The sequence below is a fragment of the Drosophila obscura genome, unplaced genomic scaffold (assembly GCF_018151105.1).
Source record: "Drosophila obscura isolate BZ-5 IFL unplaced genomic scaffold, ASM1815110v1 contig_36, whole genome shotgun sequence".
NCBI classification, from domain to species: Eukaryota; Metazoa; Arthropoda; class Insecta; order Diptera; family Drosophilidae; genus Drosophila; species Drosophila obscura.
The window spans coordinates 259,690-284,460 of record NW_024542824.1 but is presented as its reverse complement, the minus strand read 5'-3'; the positions used below and the strand labels follow the sequence as shown (position 1 = coordinate 284,460).

The following is a 24,771-nucleotide window of genomic DNA, read 5'->3' as shown; positions in this document are numbered from 1 at the left end:
CAGCTCATCCCGGCCATTGAGCAGTGGGTGGAACGAAGGCACGGGCAGGTCAATTTCCACCTGGCGCAGCTCCTCAGCGGCCATGGTTGCTTTCGCAGATACTTGCATCGTTTTGGGCACGAACAGTCTGCGGAGTGCTCATGGTGCGGGCGAGGAGTTGAGGAGGATGCCGAGCATGTAATTTTCTCGTGCGGCAGATTTGCCGAAACTAGAAGCATTCTTGGAGTCGACCTGGGTGGTGCCATTACCGCTCAGAACCTGGTGCCGCTGATGCTCCAGTCTCCGGAGCACTGGGAAGCGGCCAGCAACTTCACGGCGTCTGTCATGACAAAACTGCGCGCTGTTGAGCGCGAGAGAAGGGAGCGGATAGCCTAGGCGAGGATCCCGCATGTGCGAAGCAATGCTTCACGGCCGTACCGCACATGAACGACTCGCCAAGCCAGATCCAGTATTAACTCTGTACATACATACTATTAAGATAATAAATGAATTTAAAAAAAAATGTATGGGTGAGAGACGTGTCGAAGCAACGTCTTAATATCTTCTTTTTATTTTTTGTTTTCTTCTTTGGTTTCCATCTGCCTGCGAGCAGAACTTCTCAGTCAGTCACAAATAAACATTGCAAATGAACGAACGCAACGGCTACGTCTTTTCTGTTAAAATATAATTTCCACGGCATTGGTCAAACTCTGTTCAACAACTATAACTTAAAACGTCTCTTTAGTTCGTCCGATATTGGAATATTTTTCTTGTGTGTGGAGCCCTCAATAAGAAGAGTAACAAATTCTTATTCAATCAGTTCAAAAACAACTGGGACTCTGGCAGACTCTTACCACCATACCGATCTAGACTTTAACTTCTCGACCTTCTCTCATTACACCATCTCAGAATTTGCAATGGGGTGATGTTTATACATAAGTTTATTGTCGGGATTGTTGACTCCCAAAAACTTGTAGGAAAAATAGATTTCGCAGTTCCGTCTAGACCTACCCGTTTTTTCTGGCTTATCCGATTACCATTATGTAGGTCTAACTACGCTCAGCATGAACCGTTTCGTGTTTTTTATAATAATTATAATTGCCTTTACCATATTATATTCCCTGAAATATCCCTTAACATATTATTACAAAATATTTACTATCTTCTAAATTAAGCGAGTATGTAATTTTCATTTTTATTTTTAATTTTTTCGTCTTTTATCTTTATTTTTTCTTAGTTATTTTTATCCTAGTCCATAATTATCAGATAATTGTTAATAAATACCCCCCAAATATCTATCCTTAATATATAACCTGCAAGCTGGACCTATTAAATGAGCACAATGAATTATTAAAAATTCGTCAAATCACACATGCACATTAGACTGAGACAAATAAATTTTATTTCGAAAACTTACATGGACACCCCACTATTTTATTATCTTGTGTAAAATAGTAATATTAATGTTGTTATTTTTATTTAAAAAATTTGTTTAGAGTTTCTTACCGAATTTTGAGACATTTTAACTTATTAAATTTCCAAAATTTTTCTTTGCACCATCAGTTGGAATCTTCAGTGAAATCTATTACATTTATATCGTTAACAGCCAGGATGTTATTGAGAATTATTGGCAGAAAAAAACCTTCATAAGTTTCTGAACCTCCTGATTTTCATCAATCCCTTAATTTTTTGTGCGCTTTCAAAATCAGCAAATTCAGTAATGATTTGAGTTGTAAACGAGAGGTAACTTTGTGTGTCGCTTCTGTGGTGGCGACTCTTTTTTTATACCCGTATTCAGTCAGTATAAAAATTAATTTTACATGATTTTCCTTTTTTTAGTAATAAGCTAAGTGTGGGTTCTTGGCAGCGATGCACACTAAGCAAAACAGCAATTCTAGCAGAATAAAAATCGAATTTTGAAACTTTTTACACCTGTACTCTAAGAGTTAAGGGGTATATTCGATTTTTGGTAAAAGGGGATGTGTGAAACGCTGAGAAGGAAACGTTTCAGAGCCCAGAAAGTATATATATTCTTGATCAGCATCAATAGCCGAGTCGATTTAACCATGTCTGATTGTCCGTTGAGCGCCTACATCTCAGAGACTATAAAATCTAGACCAACCAAATTTTGTTTGCAGACTCATTGGATATCAGACTGCTACAAGTTTATTTCTAAATTTCGCGCCGCCATTATTCGCCTCCACAACAAACAAATCTGTGGCAGCCATATTATCATAGCCAGAATGAGGAAATTAATTGAGCCCATCCCCTTCCAGCAGTGTAGCGCGTCTCATTCTCTCTCTCGCTCACGAACTCTGCCTCGTGCAGTATGCGTCTTCTGGCGGTGAAGATGTTTAATACTACTCGACAAAACTGAAGTTTTTGAACCAAACCAACTTTTTCAGATAATTTTTTTTTAATTTTTTAAATTTTTTATAAGAATTATGGTTTTTTTCTAAATCTTTGAAGTCTGCTATTTTTTTTAACCTTTTTTCGGAGTTAGCCCTTTGTTTTGTCACATAACTTAAGTATCTTTCATTTGGCTGTAATGAACTTCTGAAAAGCTATGAAAAGGAGTTATAAATAAAAGTAAAAAACTTTCTGATTTCAACTTACCGTTTGGGAAATACGTAGGCTGCTATTTAAGTTTCTGGCCTATCTATGAAAAACACAACTTAGGCGTCTGAAAATGGTTTTATTATTTTTAACAACATTCTCTAGGAATAGAAAGCCTTTTTTTAGACATTTGAACCTATTTTCACAACATTTTTGGCACTTAGAAAATGTATCTATAAAACAGTCTTTTCGGCTAAGCGCCGGCCCATTGCAGCACAAAGAGAAGTTGAGCATATTGTAATATCTCTTAGTGTAACTTCTCTTATATCACCGTTTTGTTGGCCTTTGCTTATGCTCTTGCTGGTGCAGCGTTCGTCAGCTGGTGTGAGGGAGGCTCATCAGAAAACGCAGAAGACACTTCGAAATCTATTATCGTCTAAAACAAACGTTTAGTCTGTTGGCACAGTGACCTGACTGCCACATCATTGCATTTAATTCTATAAAAACTCATTTTCTTGCTATAACACGGTTCACGGTAACATGGAATTAGTGGTGGATATAATATGGTAGAGGGAATTGAAGTCCGAGCATAGGACCCTAAATTGTTCGTGCAAGGAATAATTTGATCTACAAAGCGGAAGAAACAAAGGAATACATTTTCTAATAGATCTAATAAGAATCGTAAAGTTTATGCGGCTCAACAAGTCAGGGCTCTCTACGTCACCCTTGATCAGGTTGTGCATACACATCACCCCAAGCATTTTCTACGACTAACTAAGGTTTGAAGGTTTATTAAAAGCAATCCACGAGGGTAAGATGGCAGTCTCACACCTGCATCCCAGTTAAGGCTACGCAGAGCAAAAAGTAAAAAGTTTTTCTGGACTGATTCTATACGGTCATGGTGTACTTTGTACTAGGGGCACCATACAAAAGAGCCGTACTCTAAAATCGGACGAACAAGCGAGATATAGAGAGTCTTCGTTATATAGGGATCGTCAAATTCCTTTGACCACCTCTTTATAAACCCAAGCACGCCCATGGCCTTATTTACCATGTTAGAAATGTGTTCAGAAAACTTTAACTTTGGGTCTAGTTTAACACAAAGGTAATTCTCTCAAGAGAACCACCGCAGAGGCTATAAGGAGCCAATCGTCAATTGCTTAAGCCGGTCGTTCTTTCACCTCGCTCTTGCCTTTTTGCGATAATAACTCAATATTAATTGCTAATAATTGTGTACATCATTGAACCTATCATTGCTGATCACTGTTTGTGACGGTTATATCTGTTTTACTTGCTATACAATTGATTAAACATAACATTAGTCAACACGAGAATTAGGCTGTGGCCCAAAATGACTTTTTCTTATAAATTTTTAACGAATTATGGTTGTCTGGTTTCCCAGCCTGATAGCTAGTGGAGCAAATTAACGTAATCTCACCTTTATTTTCTATTTGCATTGCCCACTGCATATATATATTGTAACCGATTATAATTACTTACGGCAGTGGCCGTTCTTTCGCCTCTTTATATCTCCTTCTTCATTTGCTACTGCAGCTGCAGCATCAATGCTGTTCTCTCGCATTCTCTCTCTCTATATATCGCTCGTGCTCGGCTCAGCAGCAGCCGAGCTTCTATCGCTTCTTTCGTTCTCTCTCTCGCTTGCATTAGGGCACGGGCAATTTGGTCCGCCTGCCCTCTTTTAGTATTTAATTAATCGTCATCATTATCGCACTCACGTTCTACCGTCTTGATCAATCACTCACTTCTCTCGCATATTGAACAGACCCTGCGTCTTCAATTCTCGCTTTGATTTGATCAACCGGCACCTCTCGCTTTATTTTGCTACACCTACGCACCCTATATTTCGCCTACTTAACAAATAAAATGTACACACATAAAGTATATTGAATTTAATTTAATCTAAATTCAACAGCTAGTGAAAAAGCTCGCTAGCTCAATATTGGTTTTTTTTTATGGAGTAGTTTTTTTAAAGAATTTTTTCAAATCTGGTATTTTTTTAATGTTTTTTTTCAGAGGTAGTGCTTCTATTTTTCACATAACTTAAGTGTCTTATATCTGGTTGTATAGAACTTTGCAGTTCTGAAAAGCTTACAAATGCAGCTATAAATCCGACCCAGACTCTTTGTATCTGCAGCTTAACGCCTGGAAGATATTGTAAGGTTCCTATTTCAGGCTGGGATATGCATCAGTTTTTCCAGGGTCCTATACAAGAAAATTTGTAGATTGCTGGAACTTTTAGGTTCGGGGCGGCCTTGTCTGACCGAAAGAGAGGTAGGTGACAGGAGCGTCGTGTAGCTGACGAAAATACTTCAAGAAGTCGTGGTTTGTGTTTTTGCTGGCGTTACTATTTTTATTACTTCATTCTTCGTGGGTTTGTTTACAATGGATTACTCGCGGATCTTGTTACTTGGCATGTGAGCCGGTGGACTGCTTAGTCAGTGTCTCGTGTTCGGGCTGATGGACTGCCTATTCTTTCGGCCGATCTTGGCCCTTTTATGCAGCTGGCGATCGCACCTGAGATCCGGAAATAATTTCTTATTGCTAACTTAAGGTTATTGGATAAAAATAATTGTGGGGTGTGGCAACTAGGTCGAAGCTTGGTGCTTCGTTGACAATTTTAGTGGGTCTGGTTTTGCTGAGACTGCATCCCGGAAGGTGCGGGCTGCAGTTGGGTGTTTGGTTTCAAAAATGAGTTTTTGCTAACTCTGCATTGCGGAAGTGGAGTGGTAAGTCGATGACCTGAGGCCGAATGGTTGCGAAAGATCGCCAGGAGGGTGGTTTTGCTGAGCCTGCATCCCGGAAGGTGCGGGCTGCAGTTGGGTGTTTGGTTTCAAAATGAGTTTTTGCTAACTCTGCATCGCGGTAAGTCGATGAACTGAGGCCGAATGGTTGCGAAAGATCGCCAGGAGGTGAGTGACCGAGAATTTTCTGCTATCTTCGCTGATTGCGAAATAATGCAGAATGGGTAGAGTTGTTGATCGAGAGTTCTTAATTTTAATAATTGCGTGCGTTGCTTAAGACTATTGTATTTTCCGGGGTGCTGACGCACCACTATTTGTGAGGAGAAACGAGTCCAGAGCCATGGTTCGGTGTCTCTGCGTATATCAGTTTGATTGTTGTTCGCGAACGGCGAAGGTTCGCTGACACTCCGCTTTTTGTGACGAGACATGGCTAGAGCCATGGTTCGTTACTTACAATTAAGCTATCAAATTCAAATTTCATTATTTCTTTGCGGTATTTTTTCACGAAATTTTGTCTTTAAAAAGTTTTAGTTTTGGATAGACGCATTAATTAGGCGTCGTTTAAGGTAGTGCAACTTGCAGCCGTTTGACCAAACCGACTCAAAAATAATTTTACCTGAAATCAGTGTTTTTATTTTTCACATAACTTAAGTATCTTATATCTGGCTGCATAAAACTTTGCAGTTCTAAAAAGCTGACAAATGCAGCTATAAGTTTGACTCAGACTCTTTGTATCTGCAGCTTAACGCCTGGAAGATATTAAGCTTTCAAATTTCATCATTTTTTTGCGGTATTTTTTGACTTTAAAAACTCGGGAAAAGTCGAAAGCAAAATAATTCTTGGCCAACATTTTTAGTTTTATATAGACGCATTAATTAGGCGTCGTTTAAGGTATTGTTCATTAAAATCTATGGATAAACGGTGGAGCTAAAACTCGTTAGCCAAACCTTAAAAGTGAAAAAATAGACAAAACGAGAAGGAACGTGTGAGTTGCTTCTGGGGATGCGACTCCACTTATACCCGTACTCAGTCAGTATATACATTTTTGCGCATACGATTTTTTAGAATTTTAAAATTTTAAAAAAATGTTACAATTTAAATTTTTTTGCTATATCTGCCATCTACATCTACAATGTATATTTTGCATCTAACATGTAGATTATAGATGTACCATTTATATTCTACATCTCCTCCGCTAGGGGTTTCTCGCGCACTGAACGCGGCAGAGTGTTCGAGTGAGAAAAAGAATGAGTAGCGTTTCTCTTGCAGGAGGGGGCGGGGGAAGCAACTGAAAATGAATTTCTTCATTCTGGCTATAATTATGATCCGATCTGATTCAGATTCGGCAATCTGGTAGATATGGGCATTTTCTAGGATACTGCGTTTTTATAGTATCTTTAAAATATAGTATCTTTAAAATTGTGCCTGCCACAGATTTTCGTCCTTTGTGGGGGCGGAAGGTGGCGGGACGAAATTTTAAAATACACTTGTAGTAGTGTGACATCACATGAGTCTGGAAACCAAATTTGGTTGCCCTAGATCTTATAGTCTCTGAGATCCAGGCGTCAAACAAGACGGACAGACGGTCAGACGGACAGACAGACATGGCTCTATCTACTCGGCTATTGATTCTGATCAAGAATAGATACACTTTATGGGGTCGGAAACGTTTCCTTCTCTGCGTTACACACATCCACTTTTACCACAAATCTAATATACCTGTTGGAAGCTGCCGAGCTTTTTCGGCAACTCTGACTCCACATTTAGAATAATTTACTCAGTTGGTTAAGTTTACAAATGTTTTTATTTTATCGGTTACAAAGGTTTGAGGCCGTGGCCGTGAACTACGACTCGATGCGTTCGACAAATATTTGGACTGCCACGAGAACAGGGCGAAGCAATGCACTATAAGCAGTACTGACATATGTGCGTGTGTACGGGAGCGTACTGAGAGAGCGATTTTTAGTATAAGAGATGATATATGACTATATGATATTAATTTGTTGAGATCTATTAACGGCTGCTGCTCCGAACATACTCCCCCCCGTTGAAAGACCAGGGCTTTCAACAGGATCCTCAACGGGTAGGACGCACAGCTTGTTGACAGCTCGACGATTTGTTCCAGATGGTGTTCTCAGGATGGCAGCTCGCACAGTGCCATCAGCTCCAGAAATGATGTCGATCACCCGTGCTAATGGCCACTTCAACGGCGGCAAATTTTCGTCCTTGATACAGACGATGTCGTTGACTTGGATCGATGGCTGCGGGGTGCGCCATTTGGCACGTTGTTGGAGCAGAGTCAAATACTCCTCACTCCAACGCTTCCAAAAGATCTGCTGAGCACAGACGACTCTTTGCCAGCAATCTAGTCTGTTAAAGTTTAGACTCGTAACGTCTGGCTCGGGAAACTCCATCAGCGGACGACCAATTAGAAATTGTCCTGAATTTGTCGTGAATTTATTACAGCCTGGATTTGGCAGACCAATGTCCGCAGCTCGTCGAAGCCAAGAGTGACGATCCCAGGGAGCGATATAAATGCTGCTTGGCCATCTTCACTGCTGCCTCCCACAAGCCCCCGAAGTAGGGAGAGCGAGGCGGGATAAACTTCCAATTGAAGCCATTTTTGATGCAATGATTATGAACTGCATCACGATGCTTCTCGCTCATAAACAGCCGCCTAAGGTCCTCCAACTCGTTCCTTGCTCCCACAAAATTGGTGGCATTGTCCGACCAAATGCATCGGGGTATGCCGCGCGTGGCAACGAAGCGTTTGAGGGCACTCAAAAATCCAGCAGCTGTGAGGTCCTTCACTAATTCCAACCAAACGGCCTTTGTTGCAAAACAGATGAAGACGCTGATGTAGCATTTTGTAGGCGTTCGAGTGCGCCCATCTGGCTTGTAATAGAAGGGACCGCAGTAGTCGATTCCAGTGACGCTGAATGCAGGCGAATCCTGCACTCGATCCCTCGGTAGGTCAGCCATTATGTGCTCCACAAGACGAGGTCTGGACCTGCAGCAGATGATGCATTTCCGCAACGCTCGAGCAACAGTTTTCATGCCGCCGATGGGCCAGAACTGCAAGCGAATAGATCCCAGTAGAGACTGCGGCCCAGCATGGTGATGCTTCCGATGAAAGTGCATGATGATGGCGAACGTTAATGGATGATCCCTGGGCAAAATGATTGGGTGGCGTGCATCGAAGCCAAGCGTTGAGTGCCGCAAGCGACCACCAACACGAATCAAACCAAAGTCATCTATGAAAGGCGAGAGAGATATAATGCTGCTGGAGGACTCCACACAGTTCCCCTTCCGCAGAGCACGGTACTCAGGATACAGGTGGGCGCGTTGAATGATGCGACAGAACAAGTGCGATCCTTTGCGAAGGTCTTCAGACGAGAGATCAGGTGACCTTTTCTTGCTGACGAACTTATGAACATATCCAAAAATGCGCATCATGACTCCGAATGAGTTAATGTGCTTAAACGAAAGCGAGATGTCGACACGCTCAGACGACAGCAATACTCGATGCCTAATTTCCGGAAGACTGAGTTCGGGCGAACAACGTTCAGGCCAGCTACTTCTTTAGCCTTGCAAGAAAGAAGGTCCATTCATCCACAACCTAGACTGCAAGAGCTCCTGAGGCGCTGCTCTCTTTGAAAGAATGTCAGCCGGGTTCATTTCAGTTGGTACATAGCGCCAATCCATGCCCCTCGTAAGTTGCTGTATTGCGGAAATCTTGTTAGACACGAACACGTTAAATTTGGAGGGTTCCTCTCGCAACCAAGATAGTACCACAGTTGAATCCGACCAGCAATGGATCGGGCAGTCGAAGGTATCCATTTTTCTAATTTCGCGAAGTAAATTGACTAACAGGAACGCTGCACATAGCTCAAGCTTAGGCACCGTGAGGGTTTTTAATGGTGCAACTCTAGCTTTCGAGCAAAGCAAATGTACCTCATCGGCGGTATCCTTAAACGAACGAGCATAGACACAAGCCCCATAGGCCTGGAGGCTGGCATCACAAAATGCATGCAACTCAAACCTTGCCTTAGGTTGAAGTATATAACGCGGAAATGTAGCGTGACCCACAGTAGCGAAGTCCTTGCAAAACTGAGTCCACGCCGATTCCAGTGGCTGAGGAAGACTTTCATCCCAATGCAGCTTGTCTCTCCACATGCGCTGCATGATGATTTTCCCTCTGGTCAATATGGGCCCAATCAATCCCATAGGATCATAGCACCGTGCAATGGTTGACAACACCGAACGCTTAGTGTGCTTGCCAACACCGATTTGAGGTGCAAAAGTAAACAAGAACTTGTCCCTATGGGGTTCCCAGATGAGTCCAAGCGCCTTGGGCACATCGCTGCCATCATCGAGCTTCAGAAAACTTTCCCTTTCTGCCTCAGGGACTTCACGAAGAACATCAGGAGAGTTGGAACACCATTTCCTTAACTAAAAATTGCCACAAGCAAGAAGCTCCGTGGTTTGACGCATAATATCCAGCACTTCCTCGACTGAATTTCCTCCAGAAATCATATCGTCTACGTAGAAGTCCTGTAGAATGGTTTCCGAACCCAATGGATACGAAGACGACTCATCCATGGCCAGCTGATGAATAGCTCGAATAGCTAAAAACTATGCAGGCTTAGTCCCATAGGCGACAGTGTTTAGCTTGAAGATCTGTATATCGTCGTCAACAGAGTCCCTCCACAAGATGCATTGGAGCATGGTGTCGGGCATTGAGACACGCACGCACCTATACATTTTACCGATATCGCCTGTAAGAGCAATGGAAAATGTCCGCAATCGAAGGAGAGTTTGAAACAGCTTGGCTTGAATGGTGGGACCTGACATAAGCAGATCATTCAACGAGAGACCAGATGTGGTAACTGCAGAGCCGTCGAATACGACTCTTATCTTTGTCGTGGAGTTGTCCTCTTTTAAGACGCAACGATGCGGCAATATCTGCACTTGTATCTATCTTCATTTGGCAACAGAGACATAGGATCAAGAGACAGGTACTCCTTCATAAATGCCGAATATTTCAAATATAGAGCTGGACTACGCACGAACTTGCGCTTCAAATTTTCCAACTGTCGCTTTGCTTGCCGGTAGGAATCGCCCAAGGACTCCAGACTTCGCTTCATGGGCAAGCTAACGGAATATTCCCCTGAGGGTAATCGAGTGTGATGGTTGACGAAGTGGTCCTCGCAGTGCAGCTCCTCCTTTGTTGCCCCAGCGATTGGCTCAAAGATTTGCTCCACTTCCTAAAATACACGAACCAACTCATTGAGCCGAGTGCTGTGATTGGAGTAATCCGAAGATTGGTTTGCGATGAACGACAAGTTATTGAGGGCTGAATGCTCGCCACCAGAAAGAATCCATCCTAGCTGTGTCTTCTGAAGCAGCGGTAGTTCAGGCGCCAGCTGAATTTGCCCCACACACAACTCGAAGAAAAGTTCGGCTCCGATGAGCAGGTCAATCTGCTGTGGCTTATGGAACGAAGGGTCAGCAAGCTGGATATTCGACGGTATAGGCCAATTAGCAGAGGTAACTGTGAGGCTAGGTTGATGGTCCGTGATCTTCTGGGCAACGACGGCAGTGATGCTAGTGGTGAACTCTGAAATCCGCGATTTCAGAACGAGATCCACCGAGATACCTTCTGTTGGGAAGCTAGCATCTCCTATGCCAGAGACAGCGGTAAGCGATTTGGTTGTTCGAAGTTTTAGCTGATTAGCTAGACGACTAGTTATGAAATGCAATTGCGATCCCGAATCCAAAAATGCGCGACAGGGTACGGCGATAGAATTGCAAACCGTTGACAATTGGCAATCATGTGATGAGTACTCTCGCACAGTTCACAAGAAACTGGAGCGGTCGATGCTACAAATGTCTTTCTTTGATACGTACTCACGGTTTTTCCTGACTTGCCAACCTGACCATCTTGTCCTTGCATTGATTGATCCACATTTTCAAGCGTTTCCCATCTTTTTTCCAAGAATCCAGACAGTTTCTCCCAAGATGGCAGCTCTTGATTCGACGAAGACTCCTCCCATCTATTTTAAGAGGCTTTGTCCAGCTTCTGAAGAACAGTCTGCACGATAATGCAATCCGCCACTTCTTCCTTGCTTGCAAGCGACTCCATAGCACGAATATGCGATGTAACTCTGTCGGTCAATTCCCTCAATCTGCCCACCGATGCGTCAGCCTTCTCCAACCCAAATATCCCTCTGATGTGTGCCTGCAAAATAAAACGTTTATTGTCAAAGCGTCGCTTCAGAATGTCTAATGCTATGATATAATTAGCTTCATTTATTTCCAACGAGCTGATGGTATTCAGGGCCGCGCCACTCAAGTAGGAACGTAGATGCTGCAGCTTTTCGATAGGGCTCAGCTCAGACAGACTCCTTGTCAATAATCGCGGTGAACATTGAGAAGAAATTGGCCCACTCCGTACAAATTCCACTGAATTTGGGCAGCTCCAGATGAGGTAACCGAGATCGATTGGACATTATGACGATTGACTGCGATTCACTAGAGTTGGCGTTGAATGTGGAACAATGCTTATTGCTCGAGCGACTTCCAAGCTCGCGCTGAAGAATGGTCCTCAACGACAATATCGACGAGTCGAATTTGGCAGGAATTTCACTGGACATTGACTCCAAATCCAAATCCTCCAAACTTGTGTGTGCTACAACAAAATTTGATTTAAGCTCCGTCAATGATTCCAACAGCCCTCGCAAGTCGTATTCATCCATTTGACGCAACTTTTCACTATCCATCTCTGTGCGCATGGACTCTAGCCGATCGAAAATAGCTCTAGCCTTCAGTCTCATGAAGGAAATACGAGATATCGGAACAGGGACTTGGGTGCTGGCTGCATTCGCACTAAAACTTTCACCCGATGGAGCAGCGCCAAATGTCACAGAATCACTTTCATTGTCCATAGCAAACGATCCACTCTTTCTGCTATTCTTTTTCTTGCTCATGTTTTCGGTTATAGAAATCGGTTGACGCGGAATGTGCTAGTCGATCACAATTAAATATTATTACGCAACGCGCGAGTTCAAACGAGTTCAAACGCCTTTGCGTTCCCTTTTTTGGCACTTATATATGCGATATGTATGCACCGGTCAAAGCAACGAAGCGACGACGGAAAACCAACAATTATGCAAAAGAGAGAACGCACGAGATGTACTCTGCTTTCGAGTTCGATTTTCAGAGAGTTATTACTGCAGCCTCTCACAAGAGCTGGCTGAAGCAAACGACCAAAGAGGAGGCGAAGAAAACTAACGGACCACGCTTAGAACTTTATGCAGCCAGTCTCGACAGTGCGTTGCGCAGGCTGAAGCAGACGGTGAAAGCGAATACGAAACGAAAAGCGGGCCGCTAGAACTGCTAAGGTCGGTCACAACGACTTTTGGTTCGCTACTTTTTTCACAAATGTCACGTAAAACCTTCAAAATTGGATTGATTGAATGATTTAAACACTTTTAACGCACTGTAAGTCCACGGCAATCACGTCGGGGTCACCAAAATGTTGGAAGCTGCCGAGCTTTTTCGGCAACTCTGACTCCACATTTCGAATAATTTACTCAGTTGGTTAAGTTTACAAATGTTTTTATTTTATCGACGGGTTACAAAGGTTTGAGGCCGTGGCCGTGAACTACGACTCGATGCGTTCGACAAATATTTGGACTGCCACGAGAACAGGGCGAAGCAATGCACTATAAGCAGTACTGACATATGTGCGTGTGTACGGGAGCGTACTGAGAGAGCGATTTTTAGTATAAGAGATGATATATGACTATATGATATTAATTTGTTGAGATCTATTAACGGCTGCTGCTCCGAACAATACTCCTTAACTCTTTTTTGAGTACGGGTATAAAAATACTTTTTGGTAGGTTGCGGGCCCAACTGCCAATTGGAAACAAAGCAAACGAAAAGGGGTTACATTTTTGGTACCAGCAACGGTATTTTTCAGGTAAATGTAGTTTTGAATCGTTTTGGTCAAACGGTAAGTTGACCGTTTGCTATCGACCTTTCCCGAGTTTTTAAAGTCAAAATTTTGTGAAAAAATACCGCAAAAAAATTATGAAATTTGAATTTGAAAGCTTAATATCTTCCAGGCGTTAAGCTGCAGATACAAAGTGTCTGGGTCCGATTTAAAGCTGCATTAGCCAGCTTTTCAGATATAAGACACTAAAGTTATGTGAAAAATAGAAGCACTACCTCTGAAAAAAACCTTGAAAAAAATACCAGATTTTAAAAATTCTTAAAAAAAAATGACACCATAAAAAAAAAATAAAGTACTACAAAAATTTTTAAATCCCTAAATATATCAGAAAAAGTCATGTTGGTTCACAGCCTAAATAAAAAGTTCAATTTTGTCGAGTAGTGTAATTAAACATTCCGATCGTTAAACCAACTTGCTCAAATGATTTGATAGTGCTTTTATCTATTCCGCTTTGGATCAACGCTCTCTGTGCGCATCGCCTACTTACACACGCTCTGGAGCGCACAAGTGCAAGCTCTCTTGCTCTCACACTCTGGATTTTGTCTGCATTCTTCTTCAATTACTTTTTCGGTGTCTCTGCTGTCGTGAGCTTCACCGTTGGTTTTCGTCACCTTGTAATAGGTCGTTTGGTCGAGTAGCTATATACTAATACAGTATATATATAGTACACCCTAAAAGTAGACACCGATCAAACAGCACTTAGAACAAACGTAGACCCGTACGGTTTTGAAGGGGAAGGGCAAGCTTTAAGCTTATATATACGTATATAAATATGTAATATATTAAAGCTTGGTGTTGACTGCCTGGGAACAGTTCTACTGTGAAAGGGAACGCCAAGCTTTGAAAAGGCAGTTAGGTATATACATATATTTAAAAATATTAGCGGCTGCATCTCTATCAAACTAGGGTGAGAAGGCAAAGACCTGATAGGGCCCAAACGGCAGAGATAGGTAGCAGGCAAAGTTAAGGGTACTCGAAGCCGTTAAAACGCCCCCAAGCGGCGATCAAGGAACACTGAGGGCCGAGAGACCAGCTGTTAGCAGCAAATGTCAAGGGACAAGGATGCAAAAAGGAGAGAAGAATGACACTGAGCCTCCCAGTAGTTTCCGGTTCTGGGTTCTTTCTTTCTTCTAACGACCCGCAACTGGAGAAGACGCGTGGCTCATACCCTCCGACCCGGGAAAAAAAGAAGCCAATACCAGTGGAGTTCAGACACAAAAATTTACCGCAGATATTATCGCAGGTGCCAAACCGAATCAGGGTAAATATTGTCCGGGCCTGTTGGTTCCAGCTAATACCGAAAGTTCCCACATATGCGGCATTCGGCTTAGCATTTTCTTACTTTCATTTTCATTTGTATTTCTGCAGAATGGCACCTATTTGGTAATTACCTATTTTGCAATTACCTATTTGGCAATTACCTATTTGGGAATCACTTATTTAGAAGCTTGGAACTTCTCGAGAAAAGCTTCCTGAAATTTGGAGCTGTTAACCGCTGCAGCGGGAGCTATTGTGTCGTACGCACACAACCTCACATATGCCATATATGTGCATAACCTCCCACGAAAGCCCCGGCAAGGCATAACCGCTTAACAAGCAGCACCTAGTTTCACACGGATGGCTCGCGGAGAGGTTACAACTTTCGCCAAAGCGGTGTGTGTATACCGGAAAATCGCGGATCCCAACTGTTGGGTTTAATTCCCCCCATCAAAGTCTTATTTTAGCCGATCGTGTCAAGTGTGCGGGCCTAAGACCCACCAATATTGTTTTTTTTGTGCTTGTGAGTGGAAGTGATCCGAAATGGAGAGGCGAGGAAGGGCAAAAGTAAATCATATTGTGAAAAAGTGAAATGTTGTAAAGGGTTCGAAAGGGCACGGCATAATATGTGCTAGCAAATTTTAATAAAACAGTTTATAAAATAAAGAAAGAAGATTAAACCAATAAAATCCCTTACGCAACCTCAAAGTGCAGTGGCCCCAACGGCAGCCGAAGGTTAGGCCCGAAAGCTCCTAAGCGCTCTCTCTCTCTCTCGTTTTTTTTTGGTGCTTTCTGTTCTTTTCTTTTCTTTTTCGCAGCACAGATGGAACCTTAGTCCCCCAGCGAAAGATCTTTCGGCGATGGATTACGGTACCAACATAACTGCATGTGAGTTTTAATCATCGCTGAAGCTTGGTCTTGCCAAAGAAAGTGGCTTGTACGAGCGAGAGAGCGTGTAAAGGGCAGAGCCCGATAGCACTGAGGAAAGCTCTTGTGCCATAGAGCCGAGCATAGCTATGCTTTAAAGCGGGTACAACGGAACCGCAAGAACCGCAATTTCATTGCATTTTTCTGCCGATACAATGGGCATCATTCTACTTTTGCTGCTCATAATTTTGCATTCCCTTTCCAACTTTATCCGTTAATATTTTTATTGTTTATTCTCTTAATTTACGAATTACATATATACCCTATATTTCATATACCCATATCTACACATATCCATATATATACTTACACATAGAATTTATCTGCCTCCATTTATACCTAAACCCTCACTATGCACGTTACTAGACGTTAAGATTATTAGTAGACCCCTATTAACATAAGCAAATATCAACTGGTTAGATAATGAAGTACAAACAATTTCTCTTTTATTTTTATGAGTAAATAGCAGTTAAGCAAAATGCACTAATATTATTTTCTTTGTTGGACCCATGCCGACCTTGAAGCCACAGTCTAACGCCGGAACGGCGTTGGGAGGGATCTCTATGTAACCTTGGCACCTAAGAGATCATGGTAGGGAGGGCGTCCGTGCGATTTCGCACATGCAGCCCAATGCCCAGCATCGCCTAAAACCAGTACCAGCCTGTCCGTAAATCTTTTCGTCCCCTTCTTTTCAGTTCTTTGCTGTACCGTGGTCTTCCTCCCCCATTCCCTATCCTAAAGTACGCGATTTTTTTTGTCCTATTTATTTGAACGCGAGATCCTTAACTGTCGGCCAATTCCCCGTAACCCACCCCCAGCCGACCAGAGAAAAGCCGGAAGCAAACGCGTACCCCGCTCAGTTAAACGAACATCTCCTTGCAGGTTATATGTTACAGATACATATATATATAATAAATAAGATAAAATGGCGCCCAACGTGGGGCCCGATTCGGCTGGCCAAATTCCGGCTTGCCCCTAAAGCACATAGAATACAGGTACAAAGTCTATAACAGCTACAAGACTTTAACAGCTTCCTTTCGCTATTGCTATGTTAACGTTACGAAATAGCAGGTGCGCTCTTTATAGAAGCTTACAGGTGGACCAGATCTACCAACGGCGCGGAGAACGTAGCTATTCGTGGTCATAGTAACGGCTTTCTATGATTTCTTGTGGGACGGATATGCTTGTTTCGCTTTGGAATTAGTTTTTTTGTGGACTTGATCTACAGACTACCGGGAAAGCAAGCATATAATTTCCATAAGGAACCAGGTTCCGTTCGAATTATACCGCTTGGCTGGAATAAAGGAATATTATCAGTCACATTGATGGCCTTGCCGCTAGCTAATTAATTCGAACACTCATACCATTGGTACAGCAACAACTTTCTTTGAAGTTAGTTTGAATCATCTTCATGGTTCTTCTAATGTTTTCCTTGTATTTCATTTTTCCTACTCCAAAACCAAGCAGTGAGGTGCAATGCATATGGGAACTGTCAGTTGGGATGACTATTAGTGAGTTCTCTTTGTGTTTTGTGTTACGGTGCACTATGTCCGATGTTTTATTTGAAAAATAGTGAAAATCCTAGCACGTATGCAGCCTCGAATCCTTACGGTTACGAGTAACTCGGTATTCTCTCGCCAATCGAGATCGGCGGATGTTTGTGGAATTCCTGTCGTGGTGGTTAACTACGGTATAGGCCCCTTTCAATCCGGCCGGTATCAATAAAGTTTTTGTATTTTCTTTCTCCTTTTGTATGTTCGATGCTATAGGTAAAATAGACTGTGAGCATGAAGGTTTGGGTTAGGGTCCAACTATTATTGATATACATTGTTTTTTTTGAACAAAGTTTTTTTATATTTTTGGAATAAATCAAATTATTAAAAAAGGGGAAAAAAAAAGATAAATTAAAATATATAAAAAAAAAAAAATAGTATGAAAAGTTAGTTATTAAGTGTCAGCATTAGTATAGTGTGAAATAAAACAGCTAGTTAGTATAAAACTAAAAGTCACAGGAACATGTCCCGCACACAACGCGGGTCGCGAGTTGAACAAAGACTAAGTTGTGGGATTTGTGTAATTGAAATTGAAGACCCAGCGCAGTGTTTTAAGTCTGTGTGTAATCATATCTTTCATATTGGGTGTTTTCGGAATCGGGGAGGAGAAAAAACAGTCTGCCCAGTTTGTTTTGCGTATTTGGGGATTCCAGCGCCTAACTTGGCAGAAGAACTCGCTTCCGCGCAGAGCTCTAGATCCCAATCAGAAGCGAGCAACATGCCTAGGACAAGATCGCAGGTAATTCCTGTTCCTGAGGGTACAGAGCAGCAACCGGTCGCTCAGGCAGTAGACCCCCCAATTATCAATCCCGAGGATAGGCAGGGCATATCAATCCATGATGGACTAGCGCAAATGACCCAATCGCTGACTCAAGCAATGTCACAGATCGCACAAATGGCACAAGCCATGGGGCAGATGACGCAATCGATAGAAGCGGGTTTCCAGCGATTAACCATTCAGAGTATGACCCCAAGGACACACGCGGAAATGGGAACGCAAGCTGAGGCTACACCCCAGACCTTTGAACAACTGTTTCAAATACCTCCGAGAGAATCAGTAGGGCCGATGAACAATGGTGGCATTGAAGGGCGATCCCCGTGGGGATCCCAGGGGTGCTCTCGGAGTTACGACCAGACAGAATAAGTCAAATCATTTCCAATTGGAAGCTACGTTTTTCGGGATACTCGTCTATGGGAGTGGATGATTTTGTTTACAGAGTAGAGGCTCTTACTAGGCAGACTTTAGATGGAAATCTGGAATTGCTTGCTCGATATGCCAGCAACCTATTTGAGGGTAGCGCTAGCGAGTGGTTCTGGCGATATCACAAAAGTGTCGCGATAGTAACTTGGCCTGAACTAAGTTCAGCACTGAGAGCGCAGCTTAAGGACGGCAGAACCGATCTGGAAATTCGTACAGCGTTATCGCAGCGAAAACAGAAAGGGAAGGAAAACTTTGATGCTTTCTATGAAGCCATCATTTCAATAGCCGATAAACTGGTGCAACCCCTGACGGAACCAGCACTGTTGGAAATCCTAAGAGCTAATTTGGCGGCGGATATTCAGCACGAAATTTTGCATGTGTCGATCATGTCGGTGGCGCAGCTACGGCATGTAGTTCGCACTCGCGAACGTTTTATGCAGTCGTTGACCAAGCCGGTTACGCCAAGTCATCGGCCTGATCCTTCTTTTCGACCACGAATAAGAGAAATTGCAGTAGCCATAGATCAGGATGATGACGAAGAACAAGATGAAATGTCCGAAGACCTAGAGATTGCTGCTGTATCTCTCTTATGTTGGAACTGTGGAGTGCATGGTCACCGGTACCAGGAGTGTGTAGCAGAACGCAAGGTCTTTTGTTACGGCTGTGGTCGACCAGAAACTTACAAGCCATCGTGTAATCGATGTAATGCAGCAAAAAACTTAAAGGGGCGTGCACCGTTAGTCAGTGCACGCAAACCAGTAGCTTCCCGCGGTACGAACACCGAACCATAGTGGAACCGACTAGTTCCAAACTACCAGATTTTTCCGAGTTTCCAGATGGATCTCAATTACCGGATGTGTCAAAATTAACAGAAATTCCATTGCATCTTCGGGCTCCGATGCAAGCTAAGGTGGGAAAAAAATCGTTAGTCAATAGGTCGAGACAGCGTCGACTGCAATATCGTCAAAAACAAAAGGCAGAAAAGCGAACTGTACTCGCATCAATAGTTAACGATTCCAAGGATTGGCGATCGTACGCAGAGGTGAATTTATTAGGCAAAACCGTCACAGGCCTAATGGATACGGGGGCCTCGATCAGCTGTATAGGGGGCACTTTGGCGGCTGAAATTCAAAAGGGAAGTTCAATCTACAAGCCTATTAAAGCGTCGGTTAGCACAGCAGATGGCAAGCATCAACCAATTATTGGACGACTTAATACCACTATTCGGTTTAGGGGAGAGTCCCAGGCAGTTAGCTTGTGGATTGTTCCATCTTTGTCGCAAGATTTGTATTTAGGGATCGATTTCTGGACGAAGTTTAACTTGCTGCCGGCCTTTCTTTCTAACAAAACCCTTGGTGCGACCATCTCAGGCGTGATGCTGGAGGATCCGAACCAATTGCCTCTGTCAGTACAGCAGAAGGTCCAGTTAGTCGAGACGATAAAGTTGTTTCCTTCATTTGCGGAGAGAGGGCTAGGGAAAACGACCTTGTTACAGCATGATATCGATGTCGGAGATGCTAAACCCATCAAGCAGAGACACTATGCCGTCTCGCCAGCGGTCGAGCAACTCATGTATACCGAACTTGATAGAATGTTGTCTCTGGGGGTAATAGAAGAGTCGAATAGTCCTTGGTCCTCGCCAGTCGTTATGGTACGAAAACCTGGCAAGGTTCGGCTATGTATCGATAGTAGAAAGCTTAATGAAGTGACGATTAAAAACGCCTACCCAATGCCTCTTATTGACGGGATTCTTAGTCGGGTTCCACGAGCCGAATTCATATCAAGCATTGATTTGAAGGACGCGTATTGGCAGATCCCTTTAGAAGAAAGGTCACGGGATAAAACTGCATTTACTGTGCCGGGACGACCTCTTTATCACTTCACCGTCATGCCGTTTGGCCTATCTAATGCACCACAAACAATGTGCAAGCTTATGGATAAGGTTATTCCTTCTGCGCTGCGGAATGAGGTATTTGTGTACCTTGACAACCTGTTAGTCGTTTCCGATTCGTTTGAGAAACACGTGAAGTTTCTCACCGAAGTAGCGGGCCGTCTGCAGCAAGCGGGTTTGACAATAAATGTCCAGAAATCACATTTCTGCCTAAAAGAAGTCAAATACCTCGGACATGTCATTGGGCAGGGCACAATTCGGACGGACCCTGAAAAAGTGGATTCAATAAAAGAGTTTCCTATCCCTCGGTCTCTAAAGTTCATCAAGGACTATGCAGGATTGGCCTCGCCAATAACCGATACGCTCAAGCAAAAGCTAAAGTTCAAGTGGACCGAAGAGGCCCAGAAGGCTTTTGAGTTGCTGAAAACAAAAATGTGCGAAGCTCCAGTTTTGCACAGTCCCGACTTTAAAGTGCCGTTTGCGATCCACTGCGATGCCAGTCATACTGGAACGGGAGGGGTGCTCATGCAAACGGATACTGCTGGCAACGAAGTTCCCATTGCATTCATGTCACGGAAGCTGAACCAATGTCAGCGTAACTATTCCGTAACGGAAAAAGAATGTCTGGCAGCCGTGATGTGTGTGAAGAAGTTTAGGCCATACATAGAAGGACAGGAGTTTTCCATAATCACAGACCATGCGTCCTTGAAGTGGCTTATGTCCCAAGCGGACCTAAGCTCCAGGTTAGCCAGATGGGCACTGAAGCTTCAGGGTTTCTCCTTTAACATCTTCCATCGAAAGGGATCGCAGAACATTGTTCCGGATGCCCTGTCTCGGGTCTTCACTGAAGATCTGTCAACTATTCAATTTGATAGCGTTATTGATTTACGATCCCCTCAATTCCAATCAACTGACTATCAAGACATGATGTCTAAAATTCGGGCTAACCAAATGCGATTGCCTGACGTGAAGATAGTCGACAACCTTATTTATCGGCGAGCTGAGCATGCCACGGGAGAACAAATTGCCGACGATCTATGTTGGAAATTGTGGATCCCAAAAGGATTAGTACAGGAGGTGCTAAAGCAGGCTCATGAACACCCATTAGCAGCTCATAGTGGGATAAACAAGACTCTTGAGCGAATTCGTCGTTATTATTATTGGCCAAATCTCGTGACGGATGTGAAAGAGTTTATAGGCAGCTGTGACATTTGCAAAGGTAGCAAGCATCCAAACCACACTTTGAGACCGCCAATGGGGAAGTCAGGTGAATCACACAGGTTCTTCCAGAAGCTCTATGTGGACTTTTTAGGGCCGTACCCTCGCAGTAAGTTCGGAAACATAGGCATATTCGTAGTTTTAGATCATTTTTCGAAGTTTCCGTTTTTGAAAACGGTCAAGAAATTTACGGCGGAGGCCATTACTCCATTCATAGAGGAAGAGCTATTCCATTGTTTTGGCGTTCCGGAGGTTATAGTGTCGGATAATGGAGTGCAATTTAAGTCGCACCGGTTTAATGAGCTATTGCAGAAATACAGCATTAAACATTCATACACCGCTGTATACGCCCCACAAGCTAATGCTTCGGAAAGGGTCAATAGATCGGTTATTGCCGCAATAAAGGCGTACATTAAACCCGACCAAAGCAACTGGGATGAGCAGATGAGTGCGATAGCTTGTGCATTGCGGTCAAGTGTGCATGCCGCCATAAATAGCAGTCCGTATCGGGTGGCCTTTGGTCAGAATATGATCACGAGTGGTACTGCCTATCCGTTGCTACGCAACCTAGGAGTATTGGAGGATCGGTCCTTTGCATTTAATAGGGAAGACTCGTTCGACCTGATTCGCAAAATGGCCCAACAAACCATGCAGAAACAACATCGGCGGAATGAAAACTCCTATAATCTGCGAAGTCGCGAGGTATCATTTCAAACAGGGCAGGAGGTTTTTCGGCAAAACCATCAACAAAACAACTTTGCAAAGGGATTCAATGCTAAACTCGCACCGACGTTTGTAAAAGCAAGAGTACGGAAAAGGCTAGGACAAAGTTACTATGAGCTGGAGGATCTCCAGGGAAATTTAGTGGGAAAATACCATGCCAAGGACATTAAACAGTGACGAACATAGCTACCTCTCCGAACGAGGATCACCCTTTGGAGTCTTGAACCCCTAAGTGTGATTTTGGCGGGGGGGTGTGTAATAGGTCGTTTGGTCGAGTAGCTATATACTAATACAGTATATATATAGTACACCCTAAAAGTAGACACCGATCAAACAGCACTTAGAACAAACGTAGACCCGTACGGTTTTGAAGGGGAAGGGCAAGCTTTAAGCTTATATATACGTATATACATATGTTATATATTAAAGCTTGGTGTTGACTGCCTGGGAACAGTTCTACTGTGAAAGGGAACGCCAAGCTTTGAAAAGGCAGTTAGGTATATACATATATTTAAAAATATTAGCGGCTGCATCTCTATCAAACTAGGGTGAGAAGGCAAAGACCTGATAGGGCCCAAACGGCAGAGATAGGTAGCAGGCAAAGTTAAGGGTACTCGAAGCCATTAAAACGCCCTAAAACGACCAGCTGTTAGGAGCAAATGTCAAGGGACAAGGATGCAAAAAGGAGAGAAGAATGACACTGAGCCTCCCAGTAGTTTCCGGTTCTGGGTTCTTTCTTTCTTCTAACGACCCGCAACTGGAGAAGACGCGTGGCTCATACCCTCCGACCCGGGAAAAAAAGAAGCCAATACCAGTGGAGTTCAGACACAAAAATTTACCGCAGATATTATCGCAGGTGCCAAACCGAATCAGGGTAAATATTGTCCGGGCCTGTTGGTTCCAGCTAATACCGAAAGTTCCCACATATGCGGCATTCGGCTTAGCATTTTCTTACTTTCATTTTCATTTGTATTTCTGCAGAATGGCACCTATTTGGTAATTACCTATTTTGCAATTACCTATTTGGCAATTACCTATTTGGGAATCACTTATTTAGAAGCTTGGAACTTCTCGAGAAAAGCTTCCTGAGATTTGGAGCTGTTAACCGCTGCAGCGGGAGCTATTGTGTCGTACGCACACAACCTCACATATGCCATATATGTGCATAACCTCCCACGAAAGCCCCGGCAAGGCATAACCGCTTAACAAGCAGCACCTAGTTTCACACGGATGGCTCGCGGAGAGGTTACAACTTTCCCCAAATCGGTGTGTGTATACCTTAAAATCGCGGATCCCAACTGTTGGGTTTAATTCCCCCCATCAAAGTCTTATTTTAGCCGATCGTGTCAAGTGTGCGGGCCTAAGACCCACCAATATTGTTTTTTTTGTGCTTGTGAGTGGAAGTGATCCGAAATGGAGAGGCGAGGAAGGGCAAAAGTAAATCATATTGTGAAAAAGTGAAATGTTGTAAAGGGTTCGAAAGGGCACGGCATAATATGTGCTAGCAAATTTTAATAAAACAGTTTATAAAATAAAGAAAGAAGATTAAACCAAAAAAATCCCTTACGCAACCTCAAAGTGCAGTGGCCCCAACGGCAGCCGAAGGTTAGGCCCGAAAGCTCCTAAGCGCTCTCTCTCTCTCGTTTTTTTTTGGTGCTTTCTGTTCTTTTCTTTTCTTTTTCGCAGCACAGATGGAACCTTAGTCCCCCAGCGAAAGATCTTTCGGCGATGGATTACGGTACCAACATAACTGCATGTGAGTTTTAATCATCGCTGAAGCTTGGTCTTGCCAAAGAAAGTGGCTTGTACGAGCGAGAGAGCGTGTAAAGGGCAGAGCCCGATAGCACTGAGGAAAGCTCTTGTGCCATAGAGCCGAGCATAGCTATGCTTTAAAGCGGGTACAACGGAACCGCAAGAACCGCAATTTCATTGCATTTTTCTGCCGATACAATGGGCATCATTCTACTTTTGCTGCTCATAATTTTGCATTCCCTTTCCAACTTTATTCCAACTTTACGAATTACATATATACCCTATATTTCATATACCCATATCTACACATATCCATATATATACTTACACATAGAATTTATCTGCCTCCATTTATACCTAAACCCTCACTATGCACGTTACTAGACGTTAAGATTATTAGTAGACCCCTATTAACATAAGCAAATATCAACTGGTTAGATAATGAAGTACAAACAATTTCTCTTTTATTTTTATGAATAAATAGCAGTTAAGCAAAATGCACTAATATTATTTTCTTTGTTGGACCCATGCCGACCTTGAAGCCACAGTCTAACGCCGGAACGGCGTTGGGAGGGATCTCTATGTAACCTTGGCACCTAAGAGATCATGGTAGGGAGGGCGTCCGTGCGATTTCGCACATGCAGCCCAATGCCCAGCATCGCCTAAAACCAGTACCAGCCTGTCCGTAAATCTTTTCGTCCCCTTCTTTTCAGTTCTTTGCTGTACCGTGGTCTTCCTCCCCCATTCCCTATCCTAAAGTACGCGATTTTTTTTGTCCTATTTATTTGAACGCGAGATCCTTAACTGTCGGCCAATTCCCCGTAACCCACCCCCAGCCGACCAGAGAAAAGCCGGAAGCAAACGCGTACCCCGCTCAGTTAAACGAACATCTCCTCGCAGGTTATATGTTACAACCTCGCTGGATCGTCTGC

At 43.3% G+C, this 24,771-nt stretch overlaps 1 protein-coding gene across 9 annotated transcripts in view; it reads right to left on the bottom strand.

Annotated features, from left to right (window-relative positions):
* LOC111081473 (proton-associated sugar transporter A) overlaps nt 1–24,771 on the bottom strand; it is a 235,664-nt gene that overhangs the window by 196,758 nt on the left and 14,135 nt on the right. The window contains exon 1 of one of the 9 annotated variants that reach the window (XM_041594722.1): nt 1,486–1,729. The exons of the other annotated variants lie outside the window; for them this stretch is intronic. Coding sequence (XP_041450656.1) covers nt 1,486–1,500 — 15 coding nt within the window. The 5' untranslated portion in view covers nt 1,501–1,729. Of the gene's footprint in view, nt 1–1,485; nt 1,730–24,771 lie in introns of those variants that run through there. 9 annotated transcript variants of the gene reach the window in all.